Consider the following 24,713-nt stretch of genomic DNA (forward strand, 5'->3'; position numbering starts at 1 on the left):
CTGCTGCCGCTGTGCCGCCGGATATCAATTTCTGTTCTCATCCTGAAGCAAAGTTCTTAACCTGAAGCACTATTTCTGGGTTAGCAGAGTCTGTAACCTGATGCGTATGTAACCTGAAGCGTATGTAACCTGAGGTACCACTGTACTGATTTATTGGACCTGGGAACCTCTCACTCACAGAGCCTCCATCTTGCCAGGATGCAAACATGCTTTATTACACCTCATCTAGCCAACCAACACACCCAGACACTGGTCCAGGACCTTCTCCAGATCATGTAATATTTGCCAATTACTCGTTCTTGCATTATTTTTACTCCAAACCCAAACAGGAAATCTGCCCTCCATGATTCATACTAGGTTACAGGCAAATCTACTATTCTTAAATCACATTGATGATTTGTGACTTCAGAACTAGGAAAGTGATAAACTATTACTTCGAGTTAATGCAGAGTGAGAAAGGGGCACAATCTCATTTCTCTTTTCATCTATATTCCACTCTTCTTTGGATAGCCTCACTCTTTCTGGACTTGGGTGGCTTTCTCACAGTTCCTGCTAGAAAAAGGCTTACTTTCAGTAGTCACATTATAATGTCACTAAAATAACAATGACATCAATGCATCCTATCATTTAAGGCTAGGCAACTGTAGCATATAACCAAAAACTGGGTGACTAAGCAGCCCAAAAAATGCATATTGCTTCAGATCTGATTAAATAAGTTACAGACCAAATCTGGTCCATGGGTCATAGGTTCCTCACTGCTTCTTTAAGGCAAGGACCAAGAAAGTAACTCTGACATTATAGTAAAAACTGCGTATTACAAACTGCATGTTAATAATAGGTCTCTGGCCTAAATACGGCTTTCTCAAAAGATAGTAGTCTTTCTAAAGCAGCAAACAGTATTTAAAGGAAAAATGAGGTGACTTCTAAATTGTTTTGTGATATGATGGAACCTCAATAGTGGTTTTCTTGCAAACAAATAACAGATAAAACATTGCTTGGACAGAGATATGTACATAGATTGTTTACAGTGATATCTATTCTCTCACAGGGGACCACTCATTAAGATTAAATTTAGAATCCCACTCAAATCAATTAAAATTTTCAACATTTAAATGGGGTGCATGAATAGAGCCCCAAAATACATACATTGAACAATGGAAATATGGTTGGAATTCTGTACTGGGAGGTTTGCAGAGCTCAAAAGCCAATGTGTTTGTACTTAAACATAAGTAAACCAACCCTGACCCAGCCCTCTGGCTGGTAGCAGAAAGCTGTTTTCATCCATTAAAAGAGGTATCTTACAGGAGCAGAATCCCAAGATAAAATGGTAGTAGAGACCACACAGCCCTGGAGAGAAGTAGAACCATGTTTATGCTGATGATAAATAGTCTTGTATGGTGAACTCCACTGACACTTAGATACTTTTAATCAGCCACTGAAAAGGGGGGTTAAAAATGGAAATCCTATTATCTAGCAAACTGCATATTACAAAGGGGGAGTTCATAATCTAGTTCAATGGTGGTAAGTGGCAGAGGCCATTAGCATGACAATGAATGGACTTTTGGTGAGACAGCTCTATAATTCACCAGCTATTTAACACAGGCCAGGGGGTTCATTTCTTTAGAGGAAATGCATTATGCAGGACACCTTTGTGAACATCTCTCTGTGATAAAAAGATGCTATAATGAGGATGATTATGAAGAGTTGGGTATAGAGCACTGCACTGCAGTAAAAATTCATAAAGCAAGGAAGTCCAGTGCAAAAGGTATGGCACACAGTATGGAGACAGAGAGAGCCTCGAGGGCAAAGTGAGGAGCAGCTCCTGAAATGTTTTCACATGTCCTAGAAGCAGGAAAACTCTAGGCTCTTCAAAGCTGTTTCCAAGCTGCTCTTGGAACACATTGCTGCACTGTTTTTAATGAGCATTGCTGATTCACTCTGTGCCTAGAATATGAAGTGGTGGGGGAATAAGTCCATTATATAGGAGAAAGCCCAAAGTTTGACACAGTTTCACTTTAAGGTGGTAACTAAGCTACGGATTTGCTGGAGATAAAAAGCTACCCTCTCTCAATAGGTATACAATTTAGAAAGAAATATTTCATTGTTCTGATGCATTAGTCCTGTACTGCCAGTGTCATCATATCACTACCACACCTCTGTTTCATGACATTAGCTGCGGTGATGTCCCAATGTAGTAACAAACGTTATGCATCAAATCTTTAACTTGGGTGGAATCTACACACATATAAAAAATGTTCTGAAAATGCTTTTTTAAAAAGCATTTTAAAAATATATTGAATTTTCCATAAGGATCACCATCTATTGTCACATTGTATACAGTCATACCTCGGGTTGAAGTAGCTTCGGGATGAATATTTTCGGGTTGTGTTCCACGGCGACCCAGAAGTAACGGAGTGCATTACTTCTGGGTTTCGTCGCTTGCGCATGCACTGAAAATGACGCCACGTGCATGTGCGGAAGCGGCGAAACGCTACCTGCGCACACACATAGTCGTGTCTTACATTTACTTCAGGATGCGAACAGGGCTCCAGAATGGATCCTGTTTGTATCCAGAGGTACCACTGTATTGCACTTAAAACACACTTAAAACCTTTTATTTGTGGCTGTATAGCTGAGTCCTTGGTCTTGTCTTGGTCTTTTAAAAAGGGACTTATTTGTAACAATTTACTATCCTTTAATAATACAAAGAAAAGAACATTGATGGTAGAGAGGTGTATTTCCTAGCCACTCTATGTTAGAGGTGAGAAATCATGTTTAGAATCCAATTTGTCTCCATGAGCTTATTCTGTAAATTCCTTAAAGATTCTACAGTGGCACCAGAGAGACTGTAGGTCAACAGGGGTAACTACCCAACTATACAATACAGAGAACAGACCTCCTAAAATCAATAGACTACGATTACTCAAGTAAGTATTGGGTCTACTCTGAGCATGTTGAGTACTGCATAAAGCAACAGCACATGGAACCTATCAATAAGATTCAGTAGATCAGCTAGCCCTAGAAAAGTTCTAAATGAGGGAAGAGAATATAGTTTATGCCATGCAAAATGGCTGGGAGTTGAAAGTCTGGCTGTCTTTGTAATGCTTGAGAAATGCTTCTGGTCACGAGAATCTAGGCCTATAATTTAAAATGCAATCACAGGCAGGATCTCATAAGGATTCCTCCATTAGTTTCTCAAACTATTTAATACCGCTTCTCTCAGACAAACTAACCTAATAATAATGCTGATTCATTAAAACAGAAAAGTAAATTTAATAGCACATCTAAAGAAGATAAAACATGTACAAATTGGTTAATCAGAAGACTCAAAGCAGAATGGGTTTGGGATGATATTTTAAGTCAAGCGTGGGGAACCTCAGTCAGGGGGCAAGCCAAATGCAGCTCTCTGCTGGGCTCTTTGCACTCTCCCTAGGCTCCACCCCCTTCTCTGCAGGCCACACCCCCCACACTGGCCCTGCTTTGCACCTGAATGCTTTTGCCTGGCTGGAATGACCTCTTGAACTCTGATGACTGCTCTTGCTTGTCTAGATGCAAGATAGAGATGGGTGCTTGAACAGGGACGCGGACTTATAAAAAATATTGGGGGGGGGGCGGGCGGGAAAGCTCATGAATAATAAATAAGCTCATGAATATGCAAATAAAGTGGGGCCGCCTCCTCGTGAGCGAATAGGGGAGAGCGTGCTGCGCCTATTAATCAGCTCCAAAGGAAATTGGGTGGAGCTTTTGCTCGGGAGGGAGAGCAGGAGGCATGCAGCCCGACCCTCCCTATGCATTTTGGGCTGGGGGAGGGGCGGCGATGGCGCTCTGCTGGAGGGGCGCCGGAGATTATTGGGGGGGCAGAGCCCCCCAAACGAATTTTTGAGGGGGCTCGGGCCCCCTCAAGCCCCATGGAGTCGGCGCCTATGTGCTTGAATGTGTGCAAAAGCTAGCTTACTGTGCAGTGCTAAAGCTGGCACTGGTCGCCTCACACACTTTTGCATCTGGTTCCACACACCATTGGCATCTGACCCTTGGAAGGCTACCTAGAAAAGGAATATGGACCTCAAGTTGAAAAAAATGCTCTAAGTCATAAGGGGACTGGAGATTCTCTCTGTTGACCCTTGCTTCCTCCCAGAGCTCCAAGGTTCTATTTCCTAGCCTATACATACACACAGCTAACTCCCCACGAAATTAAATTCAAAATCCCACTTTTTTTTAACAATCCATCTGAATTTCACAAATATTTAAAATGTGAACTGTAATGATTTCCAAGTCATCTGAATGGTAAAATTTACATATTGTGGTTAGAGGTCAAAATCTGTAAAACAGGAACTTGATAACAGACATATATATATATATTGCATAAGTACAAACTCAGTTTATTAACTAAATATTTTGAAAAAATCAAATAATTTGGACAGCATTGGATGGACTGCTTGCCAGACCATCTTGGAATACTTTCTTTTTTCACAGAAGACATAGTCCAGACTATAACCTTGTTCATTCCAGATTATGTTTTGCTGCCACCAATGAACAAAGTTCCCACTTCAGCACTCAGATCTTCTGAGACAGCCTCTTCCTCCAAGAAGTCTTCTTCCAGCTTCTTCCACCATGGCCACCGTGTATATTTCAACATGGTGCTGTGGGATTGTTTGGCTTTGGCTACCACAGGAACTGATCTACTCATAAAAATATTCAGATCTTTCGTAGTGGATTCTGTTAGACTTGGAGCACCTGTGACAAAAGGAGCAAAAGAATCACAATTACTTTTTTTCTTAAAATACAAGGTTGATCATCTTTGGGCTATATTTCTTCCATTTTCCATTATTTTGAGTCCTTTCATGGGTCAGATCCAGTGGGTTTATCCCTTTCATTTTTGTAACCCGATTCTTCTATTTATAATTCAGTGGATCAATCTTCTGGACACCACAATTAAAAACCAAATCTCAAACATGCTGGGAAAGTACATGCCACATATAGCTCACAATGGCAAAGGGAAATAAAAGAAGAACCCCAGCATACTAAACTTCATTTTGTTTTGTTTTTTGATACAGTAAGAGGGTTACTGCCCACACAGCAAGCAGAAGATTTCTGTAAAGTTTCCCAAAACACCTTTACACAAATACTCTCAGCATTAACATCTTAATGGGGAACAAGACCAAAATTGCCATGGAATCAACAGGCTACATGGCTCATGAGTCACACAACCAAATATTATCTCTGGATGAGTGCTGTGGTGTCTACTATTAGCATGAATCAGTCCTGACACTCACTTTCATCAACATTTACCACAATATGGGAAGAAAATCAGAGCCAGGCTAAAATAATGGTGATGATGAGTTAGACACATACTCATTAGCTGGTCCACATCAGTGTGGACTTGGGCTAGCAATGCCTCTCTGTGCTGCTCTGCTTTGCGATCCTGGCTTCTTTTCAACAAATACTGGGCCAGCTTTTCCTGAGCTTGATGATGAAGTTCCCTGCTCATTTCTTGTGACATTTCAGAAGCCTGGAGAAAAATGATAGTGCCTGTCACTGTTAGCGGTTATCAGCTTCAAACCTTTGTGGATGTCTACAGCACAACATTTGCATTTCTTGGGTACTTGTAAATCTAATAACCGTGCTTCTTCCTGTGTTTCCTCCCTGAAGCCATCGATCTATCACTGAATAAATTTAGTTTCCTAATTAGGATTCAGGAAGAAGCAAATTCCTATTATTATATTAATGGGGGAAAGGGAGGGGGGAAAGCACCAAGCAACACCCAATACCTTGTTTCACAGACCAAATAAAGAGGGACCAGTATATTTCTGATATATTCAGAGTTTATGTTAAGTAAACAGCATGGAACTCTAGGTAAAGGCTGTGTACTGATATTAACTTTTCAAGATTTGGCAAGTGATATTGTAGAGCCATCATTACCTCTACTACCCATCAATTTCTCTCTCTACAGTCAGGGCCTCTTGTCAAAGTAGTTTCGTAGACTTTAAAAAAAATGGTTTGGGGGGGAAGCTAACAGCAAAACTGATACTGCTGCAACAGGTATGCACACAGGTCTCATAGGCACCTCCTGGCTGCAGTTGCTTGCAGCAGCAGTACCATTGACCAGCAACATATGAAAGCAATAGAAGCAAAATACTAAAAAAAACAAATCTGTAAACATACTGGCAGTCCTTGTGAAACAATAAAAAGCCCAACTGCATTCCTGTTGACAACTATCTTCCTCAGGGCCCCCCAATTAAGGTTCTCCTATGAAGGTAATATTTCTCTAATCAGGAACACCTACTTTTTAAAGCTTTCCTTAAACACTTTAATATTAGTACCATAAAGGATGTGTGCATATATGTATGAGCACCCATGCAACCATTTGATAAGTGAAAAATGTTCTGTCATTTATGGAAACGAAACAGACTCACTAGTTCATGAGTTTGTGTGGAATTAAAAAAGCAGTTGCAATTAGGATAGGAGGCAACAGATTTCCCCCACCCCAGTGAGTTACTGCAGTTATCTAACTGCCAATGCTGTATTGTGGCTCCTGTCAAAGTAGTGATTAGGGGCAAAACATTCCTGTTGTTCTATGGATGTGGTCTTCAAACTGTGATCCTAGGTTACCCAGGTTCCTTGGAAGTTACAGGGTCCTTCAGTGAGGAGACAGAGATGTGGCACTGATGCTTCCCTAAAAGGCAGCTTTTACCTGTCTTCACCATTACCTGTCTTCTTCTGTCATGCACAGCTCCAATGAGAGCTTTGCGCATGGTCAAGGCTAAAATAATGTCATGTGTGACCATGCCATGTGTAAACTGAAAGTGTGCCTAGACTCCCCGGCAACATGCAGGGTTTCCCAGCATGTCTGTAAGCATTCCTTGGCCAACAAACGAATGTGAAAAGGTGCCTTGGCCAAAGGAGGAATGATGATGTACCGGGTGCAGTTTGATGTAGTCATTCACTTTTTGTTGCAATGATAGCCTCTGTTCATCAGAGAGGTGCTTGGACTGTTTCAAGAGAGAATAAGCTTTCCTTTTCCTTTGCTTTTCCAAGAACTTAAGCACCTGTGGAAACAAAAGTATTCAAGTAACACAATGCATTTATACAGTCAGAATTTTTACAGCAGGATAGTTTCTTGATGTCCTTCTAGTTAGCTTGGGAATCCACACACACACACGATAATTCATGAACAAATAGTATCTTGTATTCCATTTAAACTAAAACATTATTACAGTATTCTTGCTATAAAAAAACAATAAAACAAGAGTGACTCTTAATTCAGTGCTCTGTCAACATGGAAATGAATACAAACCTTTAAGCTCAGACCTGTTACTTGAGTATCTAGTCCAGCACCCTCCTTTCTGCTGAGTTACGATGAAAGCTAAACCACTGAGAAATATGCATGTTTCTCCATTTGATTTTTTTTCCAGGCAGATACAACTCGGCAAGGCTCAATTTAGCTGGAGAATGTGGTTCTGCAAGTGCAGCTTCAAATAAGAACTTGGCCTCCACAATGTCATCAAATTAAAGAATAATTTTATAAATTGGTAGGAAGGATTGGCCAGGGGGCGGCGGCGGCGGGGGGGGGGGGGGATGATGAAGCTAGAAATGGTTTTCTAGGGTAATATTCAGCACTATGGTCTCAAGTCTTTGACAGCTTCTTGTAACAGGTTTTTAAAAGGGTTGTTCGGATTTTTGCAAATTTTGGCTATGAAGATTCTGAAGACTAATGCTCCAGCTTAATTTTTAAAGCAGCTGCTTATAGTAGACTATACTGGAAGCTTTGAATTAAAACATGAATGTTAACTGTTTGGGTAAATTTTATGCCATGGCAGCACTTGGTTGCATACTCACCGCTCTCTGAATGAGGACAGCTGCTTTATACTGCTTAAGAGACTTCTTTTGATGATGAAAATTTCTCCTTTCCCTAAATGCTCTCCAGTATCTTTGGATAGTTATGGCTGACTTCTCCTCCATTTCATGCATATGCTTATCTACCTGACCTAGGAGATAAAGGAGGCAAATTTCTGAATATGCTTGGGTTTCATGGGAGACTCAACACAAGCCAGCTGGTTTCAAAAAAATTCAGCTCAAACAGCAGAAGCAGACCTTTTTCTAAACCAAAATCCAGATATGTTTGAGGACATTTTGGTAAGGATGGAGATTTGTGGTCCAGCTGCTACACAGATGAGACCCTGTACCAAAGTCCAAGAGGAAATTATTCACATAGAGTTCCTCTGGGGAAATTAAACTATTCACATTCAATGAGCAGTTCAGATCCAAGCGTAGAATTGCATTCCTGACAAGGGGCCGCAATAGTCAATACTGAAAGAAATAGATAGAAGAAATTGCGCAGGGAAACGAAGTGGATGGCTATCCTGCCCCAGGCTTTGATATTAAGGATGTTCCAGTACAGTTGTTACCTTCCAAAATGAAGGAAACAGAGAATGAGTGGGGGAGAAAGCACATAAACCTAAGGCAAAGAAATGATTCACACATTTACTGAATGAGAATCGAATTACATTCATTTCTCCCATCAACTTGTTCTAAGTATACATTATCACTATCTCCCCATAAGTCCTAAAGGGGCCCAAGGGAAAGATGCTGATACATCCTTGAAAAAATACTTGGCCATTTAAGGAAATGGCATCTTGTGCCTCAAATACTAAGTCTTAGGGAACAGAGTATGAATAGAAGTTTTCAACTAACAAGAAAGAATATGGGAAATGTTCCATGTTTCTGCATGGAAAACGCCCTTCATGCTACTATAATAACCATACCTGGATGAACTATTTCCAGTAGTGTAAGCTGTCGTTCATGGAACAGCCTCATGGCTCTCTGTCTCCGAAGCTGCAATTGTTGGCGGAGTTCCTCCTCTTCTTTCTGCTTTTTTAAACCTTGCAACTCCTGTTTTCTTTTAGCTCTACAACAACAAAGTTTTAGAAATTACAGGGGGCAGAGTATTCTACATTTAAACAGGTCTGCATTTATCATGCAGATGGGAACATGTACCCCAATAGTCTCAAGATGCACATGTAGTGGTATGCACAAACATACTTTAAATCATGGCCTGGATGCTTAGCGGTGAAGCCTGAAATTCTCATTGGAACAAAAGATTGCGCCGAAATCTGGAAACCCATTACATGCGAAGTCTGCCCTCTACTGGATTTTCCAAACACGTGCCCATTAAGATACCTTTTTAAAATTCATTTTATTATAGAGCAAACCCCTCTATACTTCTGCAATCAATTAGCTAATGTAGCACCAAGAAATTTGCATGCTGCTTAATATATTCTCACAGCAACATTTCTGGCCAACACAATATTATGAGAGGGAAAGAATGTAAGTATTGGGGAACTTCAAAAACCTAATCTCTAGCACAGGTAGAGAAGTTACACAGAGCAGCAAGCATGTTATTGGAGAAACTGCACAAAGGGATGAGGGTCACAGTGTCCTGTAGAGGCCACATGCAGGCGCTCGGTGAGACCAGAAGAGAAAGCTGCCCCATGATCTGCCTTTGCAACCACCTCACCACCACTTTCTTTTTTCTTCTATAAGGAAAGAAAAGGGAAAGGAATGGAGAACGGACAAGGGAGTGGGAGGAAGAAGGGCACCATCACATAACCATCTGTTTGCATCCACAGGTTTGTAATAAACCAAAGGTCTTGCTTTACCTGAAATTTCTCTGCAAGATTGTTACTGCTTTTGGAAGCTGCTTTAATCTTTTTCGCGTTTGAAATCCTCTCCATGCTGCTTGGATTAAGCAAGCTGCTTGATGTAGTCTCTGAAATAAACAAGTCAGAGCAGTGCTTTTTATCTAGGACCATGGAGTTGTTATAGTAAGTACCACACTTTTTAACAACAACAAAAAGAAGCTGGTACTGCGTACCGTTGAGTACTCCCTGACAAAAAGCACTGGGTCAGAGGATTATGCTCATTTCCCCATTGAGCACAGTGACAATATTAATACAACTTTAATGCTTTGCATCTCCCCCTTGCCCCATGTCAATTTAAACTATTCTTTGGTGGTCGGGTGGACAATGTCATACTATTATTTGCCAGAACAATTCCTGCATGAATTCAAACTGATCTGCCTCTTTCCAGGTAATACAATACCTCAACTTTACATGATCCAAAACAAGAATTCATTTTTTAACAACCATTAGAAATGTTCTGAATATGCAAGCATTATCAGCCTGCCCAACGGAACGATCCACACAATCATCTCAAGGCAACATATAATTTAAACAGCTAACAACTGCTTTAAAAACCACAAAAACCACAGTTCAAGTCCTTTGAGAAAGGTTTGATCCCCTCCTCAACCACCGGTGTCCATTTCCCATTCTCAGAGTTGTCAAGTGACAAACTGAAAATCCCCCTGCACCTTAATAGTCACTGATGAATTGGGAAAAGATCCATTTGCTTAGCTTTAGCTTGTGTGCCAGCTGCACCTTTTCCTGGGCCATGCTGATCAGGCCAGTGTCACTCATGCCCTGCTCACATCAAGACTGCATTGCTGCAGGGGTTGTGGGGAAGAGTGTTTAGACACTGATAGGAACAAAATTCAGCAGCCAAGTGGTTTCTAGTGCTTGCTTTTCAGAACTTATTACACCAGCTCTTGTCCATTTGCACTGGCTTCAAATTCATTTGAGAGCACAATTCAAAATGTTGCTTATTACCTCTAAAGGGCTAAACAGCTTAGGACTAGGTTATCTGGAGTAGTGCTTCCTCCCATATGAAGTTACCTGTGCACTGTGTTCAACATGGGAGGCCCTATTTCATCTTCTCCCACCTTCAGTAGTGCATTACCAGCTTCTGAGGTGGGGAACACAGAGTGGACCCTCTCAGTGCTGGCACCTGGACTGTGAACTCATTTCTGATAGATGTCTGTTGGCTCCCTTTCTCCCAAGTTTAACAATGGTAGCAAAGACTCTTATTCCACTGTGCTTTTAATCATACCTACTTATATGGTGATGTGTCTTTAAAGTGACTGCTTATGCCCTTTCATGCACTGTTTTAATGATTTAATTGACAATGTATTTTTGTATTTGAAAGCTGCAATAAAAGAGGGGGAGCGTGTGTATGAGATTTATAAACTCTTAGAGGTGTTTCTGTGTTAACTGATCTATTGTACCTATAACATCTAGTGAATAGATGTTGGTTGGAGGCACTGAAATATACAGTAATATACTGATGATACTTTAAGTACAAGCTACTTCCACCACATAGAGAACTCAGTAAGATTTCCACCACACCTGTGTTTGGACAGCCTTGTAATTTTCTGAGCACAGCAAGTCCAAAAGCTGATTGAGGTTCCTGTCAAATCCTTTGCCAGTCCACTGCTTGCTTAGAAGGCTTTGTAGTCCTTAATCAGTGAGACACATCAAGATAAATATGCTGCTTTATAAGAAGCACAGTTAGTTTGCTTATCCTGCAGACACTGGAAAATTATAGTTGTACATGCCAAAGCAGACAGTAGCATGAATTTTTCTCACAAAAACATGAATGGTGAAAAGAATGAACAAGTGTTGATACAACTAAAGGTGTTTACACCTGCAAAGTGAGGGGAAAGACAGATTTTCCTCCAGCTGGAAAACAAGCTAACCATGGGCCTTTTGGTGTATGAACTAGTGTAATGCACACTGGCAAATGCATTTGTCCCAATGGTATAGAGTATTTTCAAATGTACACATAAAACATGTACAGACATGCCATAAAATGCAACATTGAAATGGTTGCAATAGTGCTACAACTTTCTAGGCCATTTATTTTGAAGAAAAATCATATTAAAAATGGCAAAATACTCAATGCGATTAGTACCATGCAGGAAAAGACCAATTTCATATATAATGACAGCTCAAGTATGCTGTCCTGGTTTAATATAGAACCTACCAAGACAATTGTATTGACTGAACAAACTTGGCATTGGTAATCGGTGGTGGAATGGCAGCTTTTGGCATTCACTTTTGAAAAATTTGGAGGGAGTGCACTATGTTTACCAAGAAGCAGTTGCTCTCAGATGTCACAAGAAGCACCTGGAATGAATCTATACATGCTGTAATTTTAAGGAGCCCAGGTACCAGCTCAATCGAATGGCAATGCAGAATAAAAACTTATTTTGTTGCTTGTCAGTTTCATGGGCTAGCTTGGCTAATCAATTTCAGGTTGGCTTAACTTTATAGAAGACACTGAAAGTGTTTACATGTATCATTAAATCAGTTTAGCACAGGGACGGGGAGACTGAAGCCCTCCAGACGTTGTTTGGTTCCAACACTCATCTATTTCAGCCAGCAGGATTAACAGTAAAAAATGATGGGCATTGTGGCCATCCAGATGATGTTGGACTCCAGCTTCCCCACTGTTGGTTTAGCACTATATACCTGAGCATAAAGGAGCCAACATGAAGCATTAGACTCAAGCACTAGACCATCCCCCTAAATGGCTGGGAGGAGGAATAAATGAAGATTAAGTTTCACTTTAGCCAATTCCTGGCTTGTCCTTATGTGCAAACCAGGAATCATGGTGTTAAATAAACTCTAGTCAATGTAAAAGAAGCTGACTTAAAACCATGAGTTACAAAGCAGGCTTGTTAACAACTTAAGAGTTTATTTTAAACATGGACTTCTGGTTTTTGTGTTAATGACAAGCCATTAAGTGAAACCAAATTCTGTTTTATTCTTCTAGCCTTACAGAAGGTGGGAGGGGAAGACTAGTTGAACTGAAGCCTTTACTCGGCCGTGTGGAGGCTCATGCTTATAATATTACATCATACAATGTATGGCTTAGCATTATTGGCAAATGTGCCTATTGCCTTTCCTGTGCAGTAAAAGTAGTGCAACATCAGATGCAGGTATTTTGTGAAAAGCTTTGTACCAAGTATAGAGTTGGATCCACATTATGTTACTTGAACCTAGGTCCCATTCAATTCTGGATCCAACCAATAGGATTTATGCTTATCTGAGAGCAAGTCCCACTGACATCCATGTATGGAACTTTAAGTTTTCACATTCAATACCTTTTAGAATTGATACACAAGTTCTAGGCTGTACAAAGTATACCTTTGCTTTTGGAATTATAGTGGGCCTTGACCCTGAAGGGCTAATCAGTGCCAGCATTACTACAAAATTCTTCCCAAGTCTGAGAAACAGAGTAACAAACCTTTGTAGCGGGTAGCGAATGTTGTCACAAGTTGGGCATCAGACTGTGCAATCAAGAGTAACAGCTTTATAGCTGCATTTCCTATGACAGGATTGATGGAAGACGAAAGCTTGTAAACAAGCTCATCTAAAATGCAGTGCAGGGACTTTTCAGCAACTTGAAGTAACACAGCACTGACATAACAAGAAAAAAGATGGAATGATACTGGAGTCTATTCAATGGTGCCAGAGGGGAGGGGAAGGTAAGCAGATTACAGTAGCTAGCAAGTATTGCACCAAACCCTTTCGTAACTTTAAAATGCAACTGTAGTGCTGCTTAAAGGTTGTAAAAGGGATTTCTCTTAATAGTATTGACAAGTAATGAAAATGGATCCCACAGAAGTAGTTTTGCTTGGGTTGACTCTGGTTGTACTGGCTTTCATTATATTGAGATTATAAGGTACTACAGTGGAACCTTGGTTCTCGAACGGCTTAGTTGATGAACAAATTGGCTCCCGAATGCTGAAAACCTGAGGTGTTCCAGTTTTCAAACGTTTTTCGGAAGGCAAACGTCTGACGTGGCTTCCGCTTGAGTGCAGGAAACTCCTGCAGCCAAGCAGAAGCCGTGCCTTGGTTTTCAAACGTTTCGGGAGTTGGACGGACTTCTGGAACGGATTAAGTTTGACAACCAAGATACCACTGCTTATTCAAGTGTTCTAAACTGCTCTGAGTGGACCACTCTGAGAGGTTCTCTGTACAAGAAAGGCAGGATACAATATTTAATAAATAAATGCACACAATAAAATTAATAAATACAAGCTTAACTGATAGATGGTCCTCCAGAGAGAAGAGGATATGGCTGTTGGTTAGACCAGTGTTTCCCAACCTTTTTTGGGCAAAGGCACACTTGTTTCATGAAAAAAATCTCGAGGCACACCACCATTACAGCCCCGTGACGTCAGCGCGCAGCGTCACGCCGGGAGGGACATGAATTGCTAGCAAATTACATAATCACCTCCTTGAGGGCTGGCTCATCTTCTCCGAAGGCAGAACCCCATTAATTAACAGCACAGACTCACACCATAGCCAAGACGAGGGGGGAAAACCTCAGTCATGCACAGTCATGCACATGTGGGGGCTAAATGAGGACGAAGACCGGGCAGAGAGCAGGGTTCAAATCACCCCACCTGGCCAGGACAATCCCTGGGTGCTCCCTTGGGCCACTCGCCTGACCCACCTCGCAGGGCTGTTGTTGTGAGGATAACACGGGGAGAACCACGCGCGCCCCCGGGAGCTCCTTGGAGGAGAAAGCGGGCGATGAATGCAATGCACGAAATATATGAGAGGCGACCAGGTTTTGCAGGTGAGGGCCCCCCGCCAGCCTCCGCTTCCAACACCCGGCGCAACGACACCGAAGTTTCCCCCCGGGCTTGGCTCGGGGAGCAGGGCTGCTCCCCCCGGCTCCCCTTCGCCCTCCCGGCTCTCTCTGCCGCCCACTGGGGACCCCCCTCACCTGCCAAGTCCGGAGCGCGGTGGAAGTTGCATGCATGCATGCAGGGCGCCACGTTGCCATTGCATTGCACTGCACTCCATGCAACGCCTGCATGCATGCATTGCCTTGCACGCCCGCCAAGGGGTCTCCCCGCGGTCCGATGCGTCCCCTCCAGCGCGGATGCAGCATTGCAAAAATAAACCCCCCCCGACGCAGCCCTACCTGGGGGGCAGCCTCCGCCTCCGCCGCTCCACCCCCGCGGGGATCCCCGGGCTCCATCCTGCCGCCCGATCTCCGCGGGGGCGCAGGCAGGCTGCGCGGGGTCTGCGTGGAAGAGCCCCTGCCCGCCCGGCCGCCGCCGCGCTCATTCCATGGCCGGGAGAAGAGCGCTTCAAACAAAACGCCCGGCCCGCCAGGCCACGCTGGGAAACGTAGTTCACGCACCCCGCGCGGGAGCAGAGCCCAAGGGCGAGGGGACTACGGATCCCGGCAGCCCCCGCGCCGGGGACGGAGGGGGAGAGGCCGGGTGCAGGCATGGAGGGACGGGTGGGCGAGCGAGTGAGTGAGTGGCAGCCGCCAAGCCTTGGCCGAGAGCCAGGAAGGGCCTCCCCGGAGGAGGAGGGAGGCGCAGAGCGGGAGGGAGGGAGGGAACCCCAGGGGTCATCTAGTGACGGCGCCCCAATCGAAAATTTGACTTAAAAAAAAAATCTTTCGATTTTTTTAATTTTTCCCGCGGCACACCAGGCAACATCTCGCGGCACACTAGTGTGCCGCGGAACAGTGGTTGGGAAACACTGGGTTAGACAATATTAAGTCGCCTGCCTCTTGAGGTAATGCATTGTAAAACATTCCTTCTAAATTTGGAATCGTAACCATTTGGTGCAGACAGAAAGGACCCCTCAAGGTGTATGAATCTATATGGTATCTCTACTTAAGTCAAAAAATGATACTGTTATAGCAGGAGGTCATGCAACATGTGCAGCAGTCAATGGAATGAAAGAGTTTGTCACTTATCACTAACATATTACAAAAACACCCAGTAGGGGGCCTTGGCACACACCTGCATTCAGCACAGCAATGTCACCTGCTAGCTAGAGGGAATAATAGATTGACTGACTTGAATGGGAAAGAAATGGAAAACTCCCATAATAAAAGCATAATCCTGAAGATGATGTGAGAACACTCTGCCATCAAAGGGTAATTAATGCACAATAAACTGCTCAAAAAGGCCTTTGCTTTCAGAATCCTGGATGCTTCCTATGAACGATCATGAAGTTCTACGGATAATATTTATGTGGCTATCTTGAACTAAAACAGTCACCAGGAAACCACCTGTCATTCTTCTGAAGCTTTTACTGTGCCTTTAACTCTCTCCTCCTGGCAGTATCTCTTGCTCATGTAAATAAATTCAGAGAAGTGATTAGCACTGTATGATAAACTTTAAGATATATTAAGGGAAATGTTTAAATTAAGGTATATCAGTTACCTATTGACTCTTAAAATATTCTGCAACACAGACATCATTATGGTTGAAGTTTCAACATCGTCCGTCATCAGCAGTTGCTGGAAGTGTCTATTCTGAAGCACTAGGGTGAAAAACAGGAAGAAAACTCAAGCCATGAAGCAATATCCATGAATTTGTAGTTTTACCAAGGAAAAACACAACAGTTATCTACAAGCAGATCACAAAAGGGGGAAATATTTCATCAGAAACCGCTATGCAGCTATAGTAATGATCTTTCAGATCTTTCTTCCCTTACCATTTGCTGTTAGCTGAATGAATCCGCCACACAGCCAGCAGATGGCATCAGTTACTGTTCTGAAACAGTGTAAAAATTCATTCCTCTCTTCATCCTTCACAAAAAAGCAAAAATTAAGATTATAATTCCTGAAACATTACTTTGAAAGCAACTTATTCTGAAGTTATATACTTGCTGAGCAGGATAGTTAATTCTGAAACTCCCTCCATCCAAACTTCCTCAGTCTGAGGTCTGGGAACTCCTTTGCCAATCACCATTGGTGGACAGATGCAGCTTTTAAAAACTTAAAACACTTTTTCTACTGGAAAACCAGCTGGTTCCATGGGTCAGTAATGCTACTACTGTAATCTGATTCATGAAATCTACCAACCTTTTTGGAATGCTGTGAATTAAAACTTTCAACATTTAGTTCAACTTTTGTTGAAATGCTGCTTTAAGAAGAAAGCATCTACACCACAATATTTGTCCTGGAGGCATGTCATAATTCTGCTTGCATTTTTTTAAATGTTCAATAAACTATTAGTGATTTAACTTTTACTGGTGCTGATCCAAAATTTCAGTATCCCTTGCTGTCAACCATGGCATCAAACAATATCATAATAGGCCAAAGCTTCCTGCTGTAATATACTTGTTCTGAGTCCTGATTCCACAGAAGATATACCCTTGGTATTTGGTATGCAAGGCGCCTGGAGTTGGGGGGCAGGGCAGGGGAAGACTGCCTGAATAAATCAACTATTCAGCATGTTAACATGTCAAGAAGTTACAAAACAGTTCCACTACACAACCTTAAGCCATTCAGCCTGAATACCTTGATCGCTCGGATGAATCGTGCTTGCAGGCGCCTTCCCAAGAAGAGGAGATTGTCTGCTACAGAAGGAAGTAGCTTATTGTAAAACTCCTCTGGTTCTTCTTTTACCTCAAGGCCCACACAACACTGGCTGAGAAAATAAACACACATACATTTTAGCAGTTTGCAGGTAATGCTGTAATACACCCAGGCTAATATACAGTCACACAATGATTTCAAGAAGGGTGGGCTAGCGGCAATTCAGGAATGAAAGCTGTGTAACCAAGGAAGAGTTTACCTTAGTATCTCTGCTATCTGGGCAGCAGTAGTCCAGCCTCCACGCACTCTTGTATAATCTTGCTTAAGGACTAATGTGCAGTATTGAACCAGATTGTAGTAGTACAAGTCTTGTTTATTTTTTTTTAATTCTTTGCTGCCAGGCGGTGCACTATTTAAAATATCTAGGGAAGAAAAATAAACCGAAACAGATGGACCAGGAGCTTGGGTGACAAAATTATACTTTGTCAATTATAGCATGTGACACTCAAGTACCCTTATACTCTGAAAGAGAGTATAATATCAAGAAAGATTAAGTGAGCATGAGACAATGTGGAACCCCAACTACCATCTTGTCATTACTGCAACACTGATACAGAAGCAATTGCCAGCTAGGAAATCTATAGAACAAACAAACCAGACGATTCATGCGTAGAATGCTTACAGAATACATTATAGATGGATAGAAAAAGATGGGCAAAGAAGTCAGTGAGATGGTGCAAAGGAGAATTAAGAAACGGTGGAGATGCAAGTATGATGAAAAATAAGGTGGCTTATAGAAGACTTCCTTGTTTTGCACTACTAGAATTACTAGACTCTGGCCACAAAGACTTCCTGTACTAGAAAGTAGCCCTCTAGCAACTGACAGTTCCTCTAGCTATAATGCTGCTGCAGTTCATCAGCAGTCTCTCTCCAGAATGTATATAAGACTTGCTTATAAGTAGGAGCAACTCTTACCATAGAGATTTTAAGAACACAGAAATAGGCCCATGCGGGGGGGGGGGGGGGAGGTGTAACCAGGTACAATTGTCCCAGGCCTCAGAGGGCCAAGGTGTCAGGGGACCCTGCTAGAGGCCTGCTGGACTTACAATGTCATGCCAAAACCTTTATTCTAACAAGACTCCCACCCCGGGCCTCAGGCAAGCTCTACGCAAGCCTGCACAGAAGTCCCATTCTAGCTCAAACATAACAAACATACATACAGCTCCCAGTTCTTCCCTTCATCCTTAATCCTAGTTCTTGTGGCACAGCACCTCTTTGTTTCTATTTCCCTACTTTTGCCTTTCAACATTCTATTCCTTGCATACTGTTAAAAAAAATAATGCAAATTAGATATACTTGTTAAAATTGGCTTAGTTTGCATATAGTCTCTTATGCGCTGGGTACACACATTTCCAATGACAGGCAGTGGAAGGCGGGGAGAGAAGAGTTTATATATTCATAGAGAGGGAGATTGTTTCTATAAACACATATACTCTGTTACATCACCCTATAACAAGATCTTGAGGAAGTCCATGACCCCTGTCAAACAGCAATATCATTTATATAGCTGCCGTATTGAAAAAGGACAGAAAAGAAGCTAACCATCTCCTATAGATGAGTTCTTTTTCCTCTGTTGGCCTCAAATCAATAATTATATTTGGAAAGACTTGCAGAAAATATAAAATATGCACATATAGACTTTGTAGAATAGTGAATCTCAATAGTTCAGATAGAGTTTAACGAGTAGTGAAAAACAATTTCATTTTTAGTATAAGAATCTCAACACTTGAAACTATTTCATTACAGGTCTGAAAGAACTCAACCTATTTACCTTTTAACTTCAGCAGCAGCACAGGGACATCCTGATCAGGGCTTTCAGTAGCCTGGGAAGCCAGAGACAATATTCTGGAATCCACTGATAATGGCTTCATTTCATCCAAGCCAACTATATTTTAAAATGAAAGAAAGAAGAAAAGAGACAAAACATTTGACTTCAGCTATGGAAGAGAGCACTGATGTTTTATAGGAAGAGAACAGATAAATAAAAAACAGTTCAACAAAACAGATGCATCTAATAAAGATGATGTATGATAAAATCCACACTGGATAACCATAGAAGGATGTGTTCCAAAGACAAACCAATTTTAATAGCAGATTCATAGAATATGCCTCTTCTACTCTAAATGACATCACGTGTTTTTCCACAGCTAAGCTAGAAAACATAGTTTAATAATTGACATCTTAGCCCAAAGCCCCAGGCCCACTCCCTGGCGCTGCCAGTTAGTTGATTTCAAATAAATCTGTGTGAAACACTTTTGCCTGATACCCTGCAGAGCTGTTGCCAATAACAGTAAACAGACCTGGCCTAGATGGATCATTGGTCCGACTGTAGGAGCCAGTTCCTCATACCTTTATGAAGCCATCATATGGAGCTGTTATTAGTAGGTGACTGCAGTGCTTGTCAAAACTGGGACAAACTGGAAGGTGGCAAACTACTCACTTTACAAATACCAGCTTGGTTGGTCCCATTGACTGATTCCAAACGGGCTATAGCTGGAAATTATTAAACAGAAGAAAGCAAACAAAAAGCCCACAAAGTAAAAAATAAATAAAAAAGCGACTTCATGATTTTATGGCTATCCAGAGTTGGTAGAGGGGAGAATCATAGCTTGGGAAACAACTGGGTATAAATATCTGTGAGCAGAGAAAATATCTAGGACACTTGAGTATTTGCTACTCCGGCCATAGATGACTGAAGTGAGACTTTCATTTAACAACTACTAGCTGGTTGAGTATTCTTTATGAAAATTTGTTTGCAGTGCAGTAACACTGTTGAACACCAAGGTATCAAAATGAAACATAGTATATATTGCCCATGGGACAACTCTCTGTTTCTTCTTTCAGTACCAGCTTAACTCCCACACCTGTTTCAAAGGGAAAAGAAAATGAAAAATGCAACACAACGTACTGAGGCACTGCATTGGCAACTGGCATGCATTTTCAATACACACTAAACATTTATTACATTTATTACATTTATATACTACCTTTTTCTTCCAAAATAAAAAATAAAAAAATTCCTTCCAGTAGCACCATAAAAAAAATCAAGGAATTTCAGAAATAGACTGGAAAAAGAAGCTGCTGAATTGCAACTCATTACCAAACTTAAAACCATGGAGAGACCTGGTCTGAACAAAGACATTGGATTCTTATCTCATTATACATGACTAAGCCATTTCTCACCTTCTCACCCCTTGCCTTTTCCTGTAAGACCTATTACAGTCGTTAAGAGTCGTCAACAGGCTCATCTCAGCTATCTGCCAATCTCCCATTCCCACCACCCTTCTGAGTAATACCCCTCCCCACCTTCTCACTATATAGAAGGATCTGGCAACTTCTGTTTCAGTGTATCTGAAGAAGTGTGCATGCACACGAAAGCTCATACCAAGAACTAACTTAGTTGGTCTTTATGGTGCTACTGGAAGGAATTTTTTTATTTTGACTATGGCAGACCAACACGGCTACCTATCTGTAACTTTTTCTTCCAGTGAGCTCAAGGTGCTGTACATGGTTCTCCTTCGCCCCATTTCATCTTTACAACAGTCCTGTGAGGTAGGTTAGGCTAAGAAGCAGTGATTGGCCCAAGTTCACCCACTGGGCTTCATTTCTCAGTGGGGATTTGAATCCTTGTCTCCCAGGTCATACTCCAGCACTCAAACCATTATGCCACACTGGTTCTAGTGTGAAGTCTAGTTTTCCTACAAACCCCAGTTTGATGTCACCTCCCTCCACATTTGTGCATTTCCCTCCTCAAATGATTAATGATCAAAAGTACAGTGATAGTTCCCAAGCCCACATGCTAGGGAACAGTGCTGTACAGAAGAGCGAGATCTGTACACATAGGCTTCTCCTATGATATGGAACCCTGTGCAATGAGAAACCCACATCACAGGGGAACTTATTTGACACATAGAGCACTCTCCCTTCTATGCATGAGCAGCAGTGGAGTGAGAACGGGTGCAGGAACAGTCCCATTGCACATGACCATAAATCACATGAATGAACACACAAACAGGACACAAGTGTCAAGGGAAACAAAACACCGTGATACAGAAAGACTGACGGATCATAATGAAAATTGATGTACACATTCACAGCTTGCTGCTGTTTCAAGCACAAAGTTCAGCTCAGCCTCCGCCCCACATTTCCAAAAGGGAAGAATGGGCAAATGTAGGAAGCTGCTTTATGCAGCCAGATCCGTAGCTCAGCATCAGACTGCATTTAGCTCAGCACTGTATACTGATGACAAAAACCCTTCAGGGTTGATGGTTTTTTTGAAATGAGTCAGGATTGAACCTGAAAATTTATGCATGTAAATACAACTTAAGAAGAAGCTGCTGGATAAAACCAATGGCCCATCTGTTCCTAAAGTGGCTAACCAGATTTATTTAAGATAAATAATGCATCCTTCTAAGGGGTCTTACAAAGGATAATCTCATATGCATAGTAGGTACATTATGCTTCCAAATGATCTACAGAATCGGAACTGTAGAGCTAGAAGGGACCAAAGGGTCAGCTAGTCCAACCCCTTGCAACACAGGAAGACACAGAGCAATCCACTCATAATGCTTCCAAGTCAGGCCCCCAATGCGCTTTCCTTTTCTAATCCACCTCTGTGCCTATTCACCAAAGTAGTTCCCAGCCCTTACACCTTCGCTCACCCTTGTTCCTTTCACCTGCCTTCTTGGATATCCCAATGTCTCAGTCCACTAGAATTTGTTTGAAGAATGTAATGATTCTGTATGTTGAACAGCCCTCCCCTTTTGTCTTTCTGTTATCCAAAGCCCTTCATATCTGCACTACAGCAAGCAATAATCAAGGCCATGAAGCTTGATCTAAGCCAGTGTTTCCCAACCGGTGTTCCGCGGCACACTAGTGTGCCGCCGGACGTTGCCTAGTGTGCCGTGGGAGGGAGGCGGGCTAATCCTCCGACGAGCTCCACCTCCAGACCCATTGCTCAAATCCTTTAACCCAGGAAGGCAGGAGGGTGGGGAGGGGGAGAAAGAGAAAAAAGAAAGGGTGGAAAAAAAGAAGGGGAAGAGAAAATATTTTTTTAAAAAAAGGAAAGAGAGGGGAAAAAGCGAGGGATGGAGGAAGGGGAATAAACAGAAGGGGAGGACAATGAAGAGGGGCGGGGCTTGGCAGGCAGCAGATAACTGGGGAGGGGGGCGCGGCTGGCGGCGGCTCAAGGCAGGAAGGGAGGAGCTGCCTCGCGGAGAGTCTTGGGCTGCATAGATTTCCCGTTCAGGAGCGCGGGAGGCCACGCCGTGGATGGGAATCTCCTCCTCCTCTTCCTCCTCCTCCTCCAGGAGAGAGGGTGGTCCACCCCACTGAGTCGGGCCTGCTCAAGCGTGGGAGCCTATAGTTAGAGCTCAGCTCCTTTTCTTGCCTTCCCCGCCCCCCCACGGAGCACATTTTCCTCGCCCCCCCAACCCCCACATGTAGAATAGAAGCCCTCCAGCCTCCACGGTGCACAAACTCTCCCCTCTGCAACGAAGCGCTTTGTTGCATATCTTTGGTGAGGTTTTTAGGCAGTCTTGGTGCACCTTAAATCAGTGCTAATTGCGCCTGGACGCAGTATTTACTTCCGAGTAGGCCCCCTTCTCTCCCCCCCCCCCGGTAGCACCTGACGTTGCTATTCGTATCATCAGGTTTGTTTGTTGATAACTGTTTTAAAAGCATCATGCTAAAGAGCTCTCTCCCACCCCCAGACCCTTGGGCAAAACAGAAACACACACATACACAAACACAGAGATTGAGCCCTGCAGGTTTTATGAAATGAATGGATTCTGAATGCCTGTTTCAGTGGCTTGTCCGCCTTAGGCTGCTGGGCCAGACACCTGTTACACGGTGCAGTCCGTAAGCTGTGAGCGCTGCTACCTGCCACCGAGACCACGTAACGACAGTCTTGAAAGACCTACATTGGCTCCCAGTACCTTTCCGAGCACAATTCAAAGTGTTGGTGCTGACCTTTAAAGCCCTAAGCGGTTTCGGTCCAGTATACCTGAAGTAGCGTCTCCGCCACCATCGTTCAGCCCAGACACTGAGATCCAGTGCCAAGGGCCTTCTGGCAATTCCCTCACTGTGAAAAGTGAGGTTACAGGGAACCAGGCAGAGGGCCTTCTCGGTAGTGGCGCCCGCCCTGTGGAATGCCCTCCCATCAGACATCAAAGAGATAACCATTACCTTCTATGCTGTTACTATTTTTTTATTTTTTTTTACATAAGTAAAAAGTGACCTTTCCCCATCTGGCATGGTGGTGTGCCTCGAGATTTTTTTCATGAAACAAGTGTGCCTTTGCCCAAAAAAGGTTGGGAAACACTGATCTAAGCACAATGGAGAGAATCCCGCTTCTCCTTGTCTTAGCTTCGAAGACAGCCATGGGCAGCTTCAGAGAGAGAGAACTGTCAGCTGAAGCAAGACGAAGGTGTCCAACTGCTGTCTCCCTTGCCGCTGACAGCCTCTGCGCCTGAAGTTGGTTACCTCTGAGAAGCCCAAGCAGGTTAGGAACATACTCCTATTCATGTTCCCCAGCATGGGTGTAGCCAAGCAGGGGCGGGGGGGGGGGAGCAACTGCCCCCCTCAGATCAAGTAAACCAATAGAAATACTTAATTAACTGACCAAACAGATCAGTCCTGGCCCCCCCTCCAATACTGGCTACACCCATGTTCCTCAGCAACTATAATTCAGACATACCACCTCCGAGTGGACAGCTGTCATGACCAGCAGCCACTGAGCGCCTTATCCTCCATGCATTTGTCTAATTCCCTTTTGTAGCTTGTCCGAGTTGGCAACTATCACTATGTGACGCGGTAGTAGATGCCATAGTTCAGCTACCGGCCTTGTAAAGATGCATCACCCTGGATGATTCACATGGCAGAAGAGAAGTCAGTGTGCATGTTCAGGGCACCGTCCTGAGTCCCAAGCACAAACCTGAGGTTTGATCCTCCAGAAACCTTTCACGGGTTGTTAAGAAGGCCTCTCAGACACTGCGCCCTTTACCAGATTGTTCACAATGAATAGCTTCACCCTCCGCCCATTACCCTCAAACTTCACGCCCCCGCGGACACCCCGACCATTACCAGCCCCCTGATCCAAGCGCCTCCTTCCACAACCGGAAGGACTAATGCGGTTCTCTTACTCACACGGCCAGTTTCACGGCTGAGGTCACGAGGGCTCCTGCCCAATAGGAACGCGAACCTGGGCGCGAGGAAGCGGCAAGTGTCCCGCCGGCACGCGCTTCGCCAACCGTCCCTCCGCCCTTATTTGCATACGTTCCCTCCCTAACGCCTCGCTCGAACTCCAGGAGGCGCGGCAACAGGAGGGCAGCATCCCCTCACCCCACTGTCACTAGTGACGGACGCTTACGGTGGGCGTGACTAAGGTGCGAAGCTGCAGCCAATAGAGAGGCGTTAAAGCTCCCTCCGCGTCGCCGCTTCCCTCTGAGGAAAGAACG

General features: G+C 43.2%; 1 protein-coding gene across 3 annotated transcripts; it reads right to left on the bottom strand.

The window, feature by feature from the left end:
• Nucleotides 1-4,354: 4,354 nt before the first annotated feature.
• Nucleotides 4,355-24,704, bottom strand: IQCB1 (IQ motif containing B1). 3 transcript variants are annotated; one of them, XM_083490174.1, is made up of 15 exons: nt 23,577-23,833; nt 20,722-22,085; nt 19,028-20,239; nt 17,456-17,618; nt 17,179-17,308; nt 16,371-16,464; nt 16,097-16,196; nt 13,141-13,313; nt 11,238-11,347; nt 9,657-9,766; nt 8,763-8,905; nt 7,837-7,985; nt 6,918-7,046; nt 5,353-5,509; nt 4,355-4,734 (listed from the first exon to the last, which is right to left on the bottom strand). In XM_083490174.1, the coding sequence occupies exons 3-15, from the start codon at nt 19,125-19,127 to the stop codon at nt 4,511-4,513; spliced, it is 1,782 nt and encodes a 593-aa protein (XP_083346300.1). In that variant the 5' UTR covers nt 19,128-20,239; nt 20,722-22,085; nt 23,577-23,833; the 3' UTR covers nt 4,355-4,510. The 3 variants fall into 3 exon arrangements, with proteins under 3 accessions (XP_083346300.1, XP_083346299.1, XP_083346298.1); XM_083490173.1 differs by lacking the exons at nt 20,722-22,085; nt 23,577-23,833 and adding an exon at nt 24,403-24,704 and having other exon boundaries at nt 19,028-19,141; XM_083490172.1 differs by lacking the exons at nt 20,722-22,085; nt 23,577-23,833 and adding an exon at nt 24,191-24,382 and having other exon boundaries at nt 19,028-19,141.
• Nucleotides 24,705-24,713: the final 9 nt, after the last annotated feature.

This window comes from Podarcis liolepis (assembly GCF_965112155.1).
Source record: "Podarcis liolepis genome assembly, chromosome: 1".
In the NCBI taxonomy this organism is placed as follows: domain Eukaryota; kingdom Metazoa; phylum Chordata; class Lepidosauria; order Squamata; family Lacertidae; genus Podarcis; species Podarcis liolepis.

Coding starts and splice junctions, on each gene's coding strand:
- IQCB1 (XM_083490173.1), bottom strand. CDS start 19,127: ATGAAGCCATTATCAGTGGATTCCAGAATATTGTCTCTGGCTTCCCAG. Junction 8,906..9,656: donor ATCTTGCAGAGAAATTTCAG/GTAAAGCAAGAC, acceptor TTGTTGTTGTAG/AGCTAAAAGAAAACAGGAGT. Junction 7,047..7,836: donor CTGTCCTCATTCAGAGAGCG/GTGAGTATGCAA, acceptor TTGTTTCCACAG/GTGCTTAAGTTCTTGGAAAA.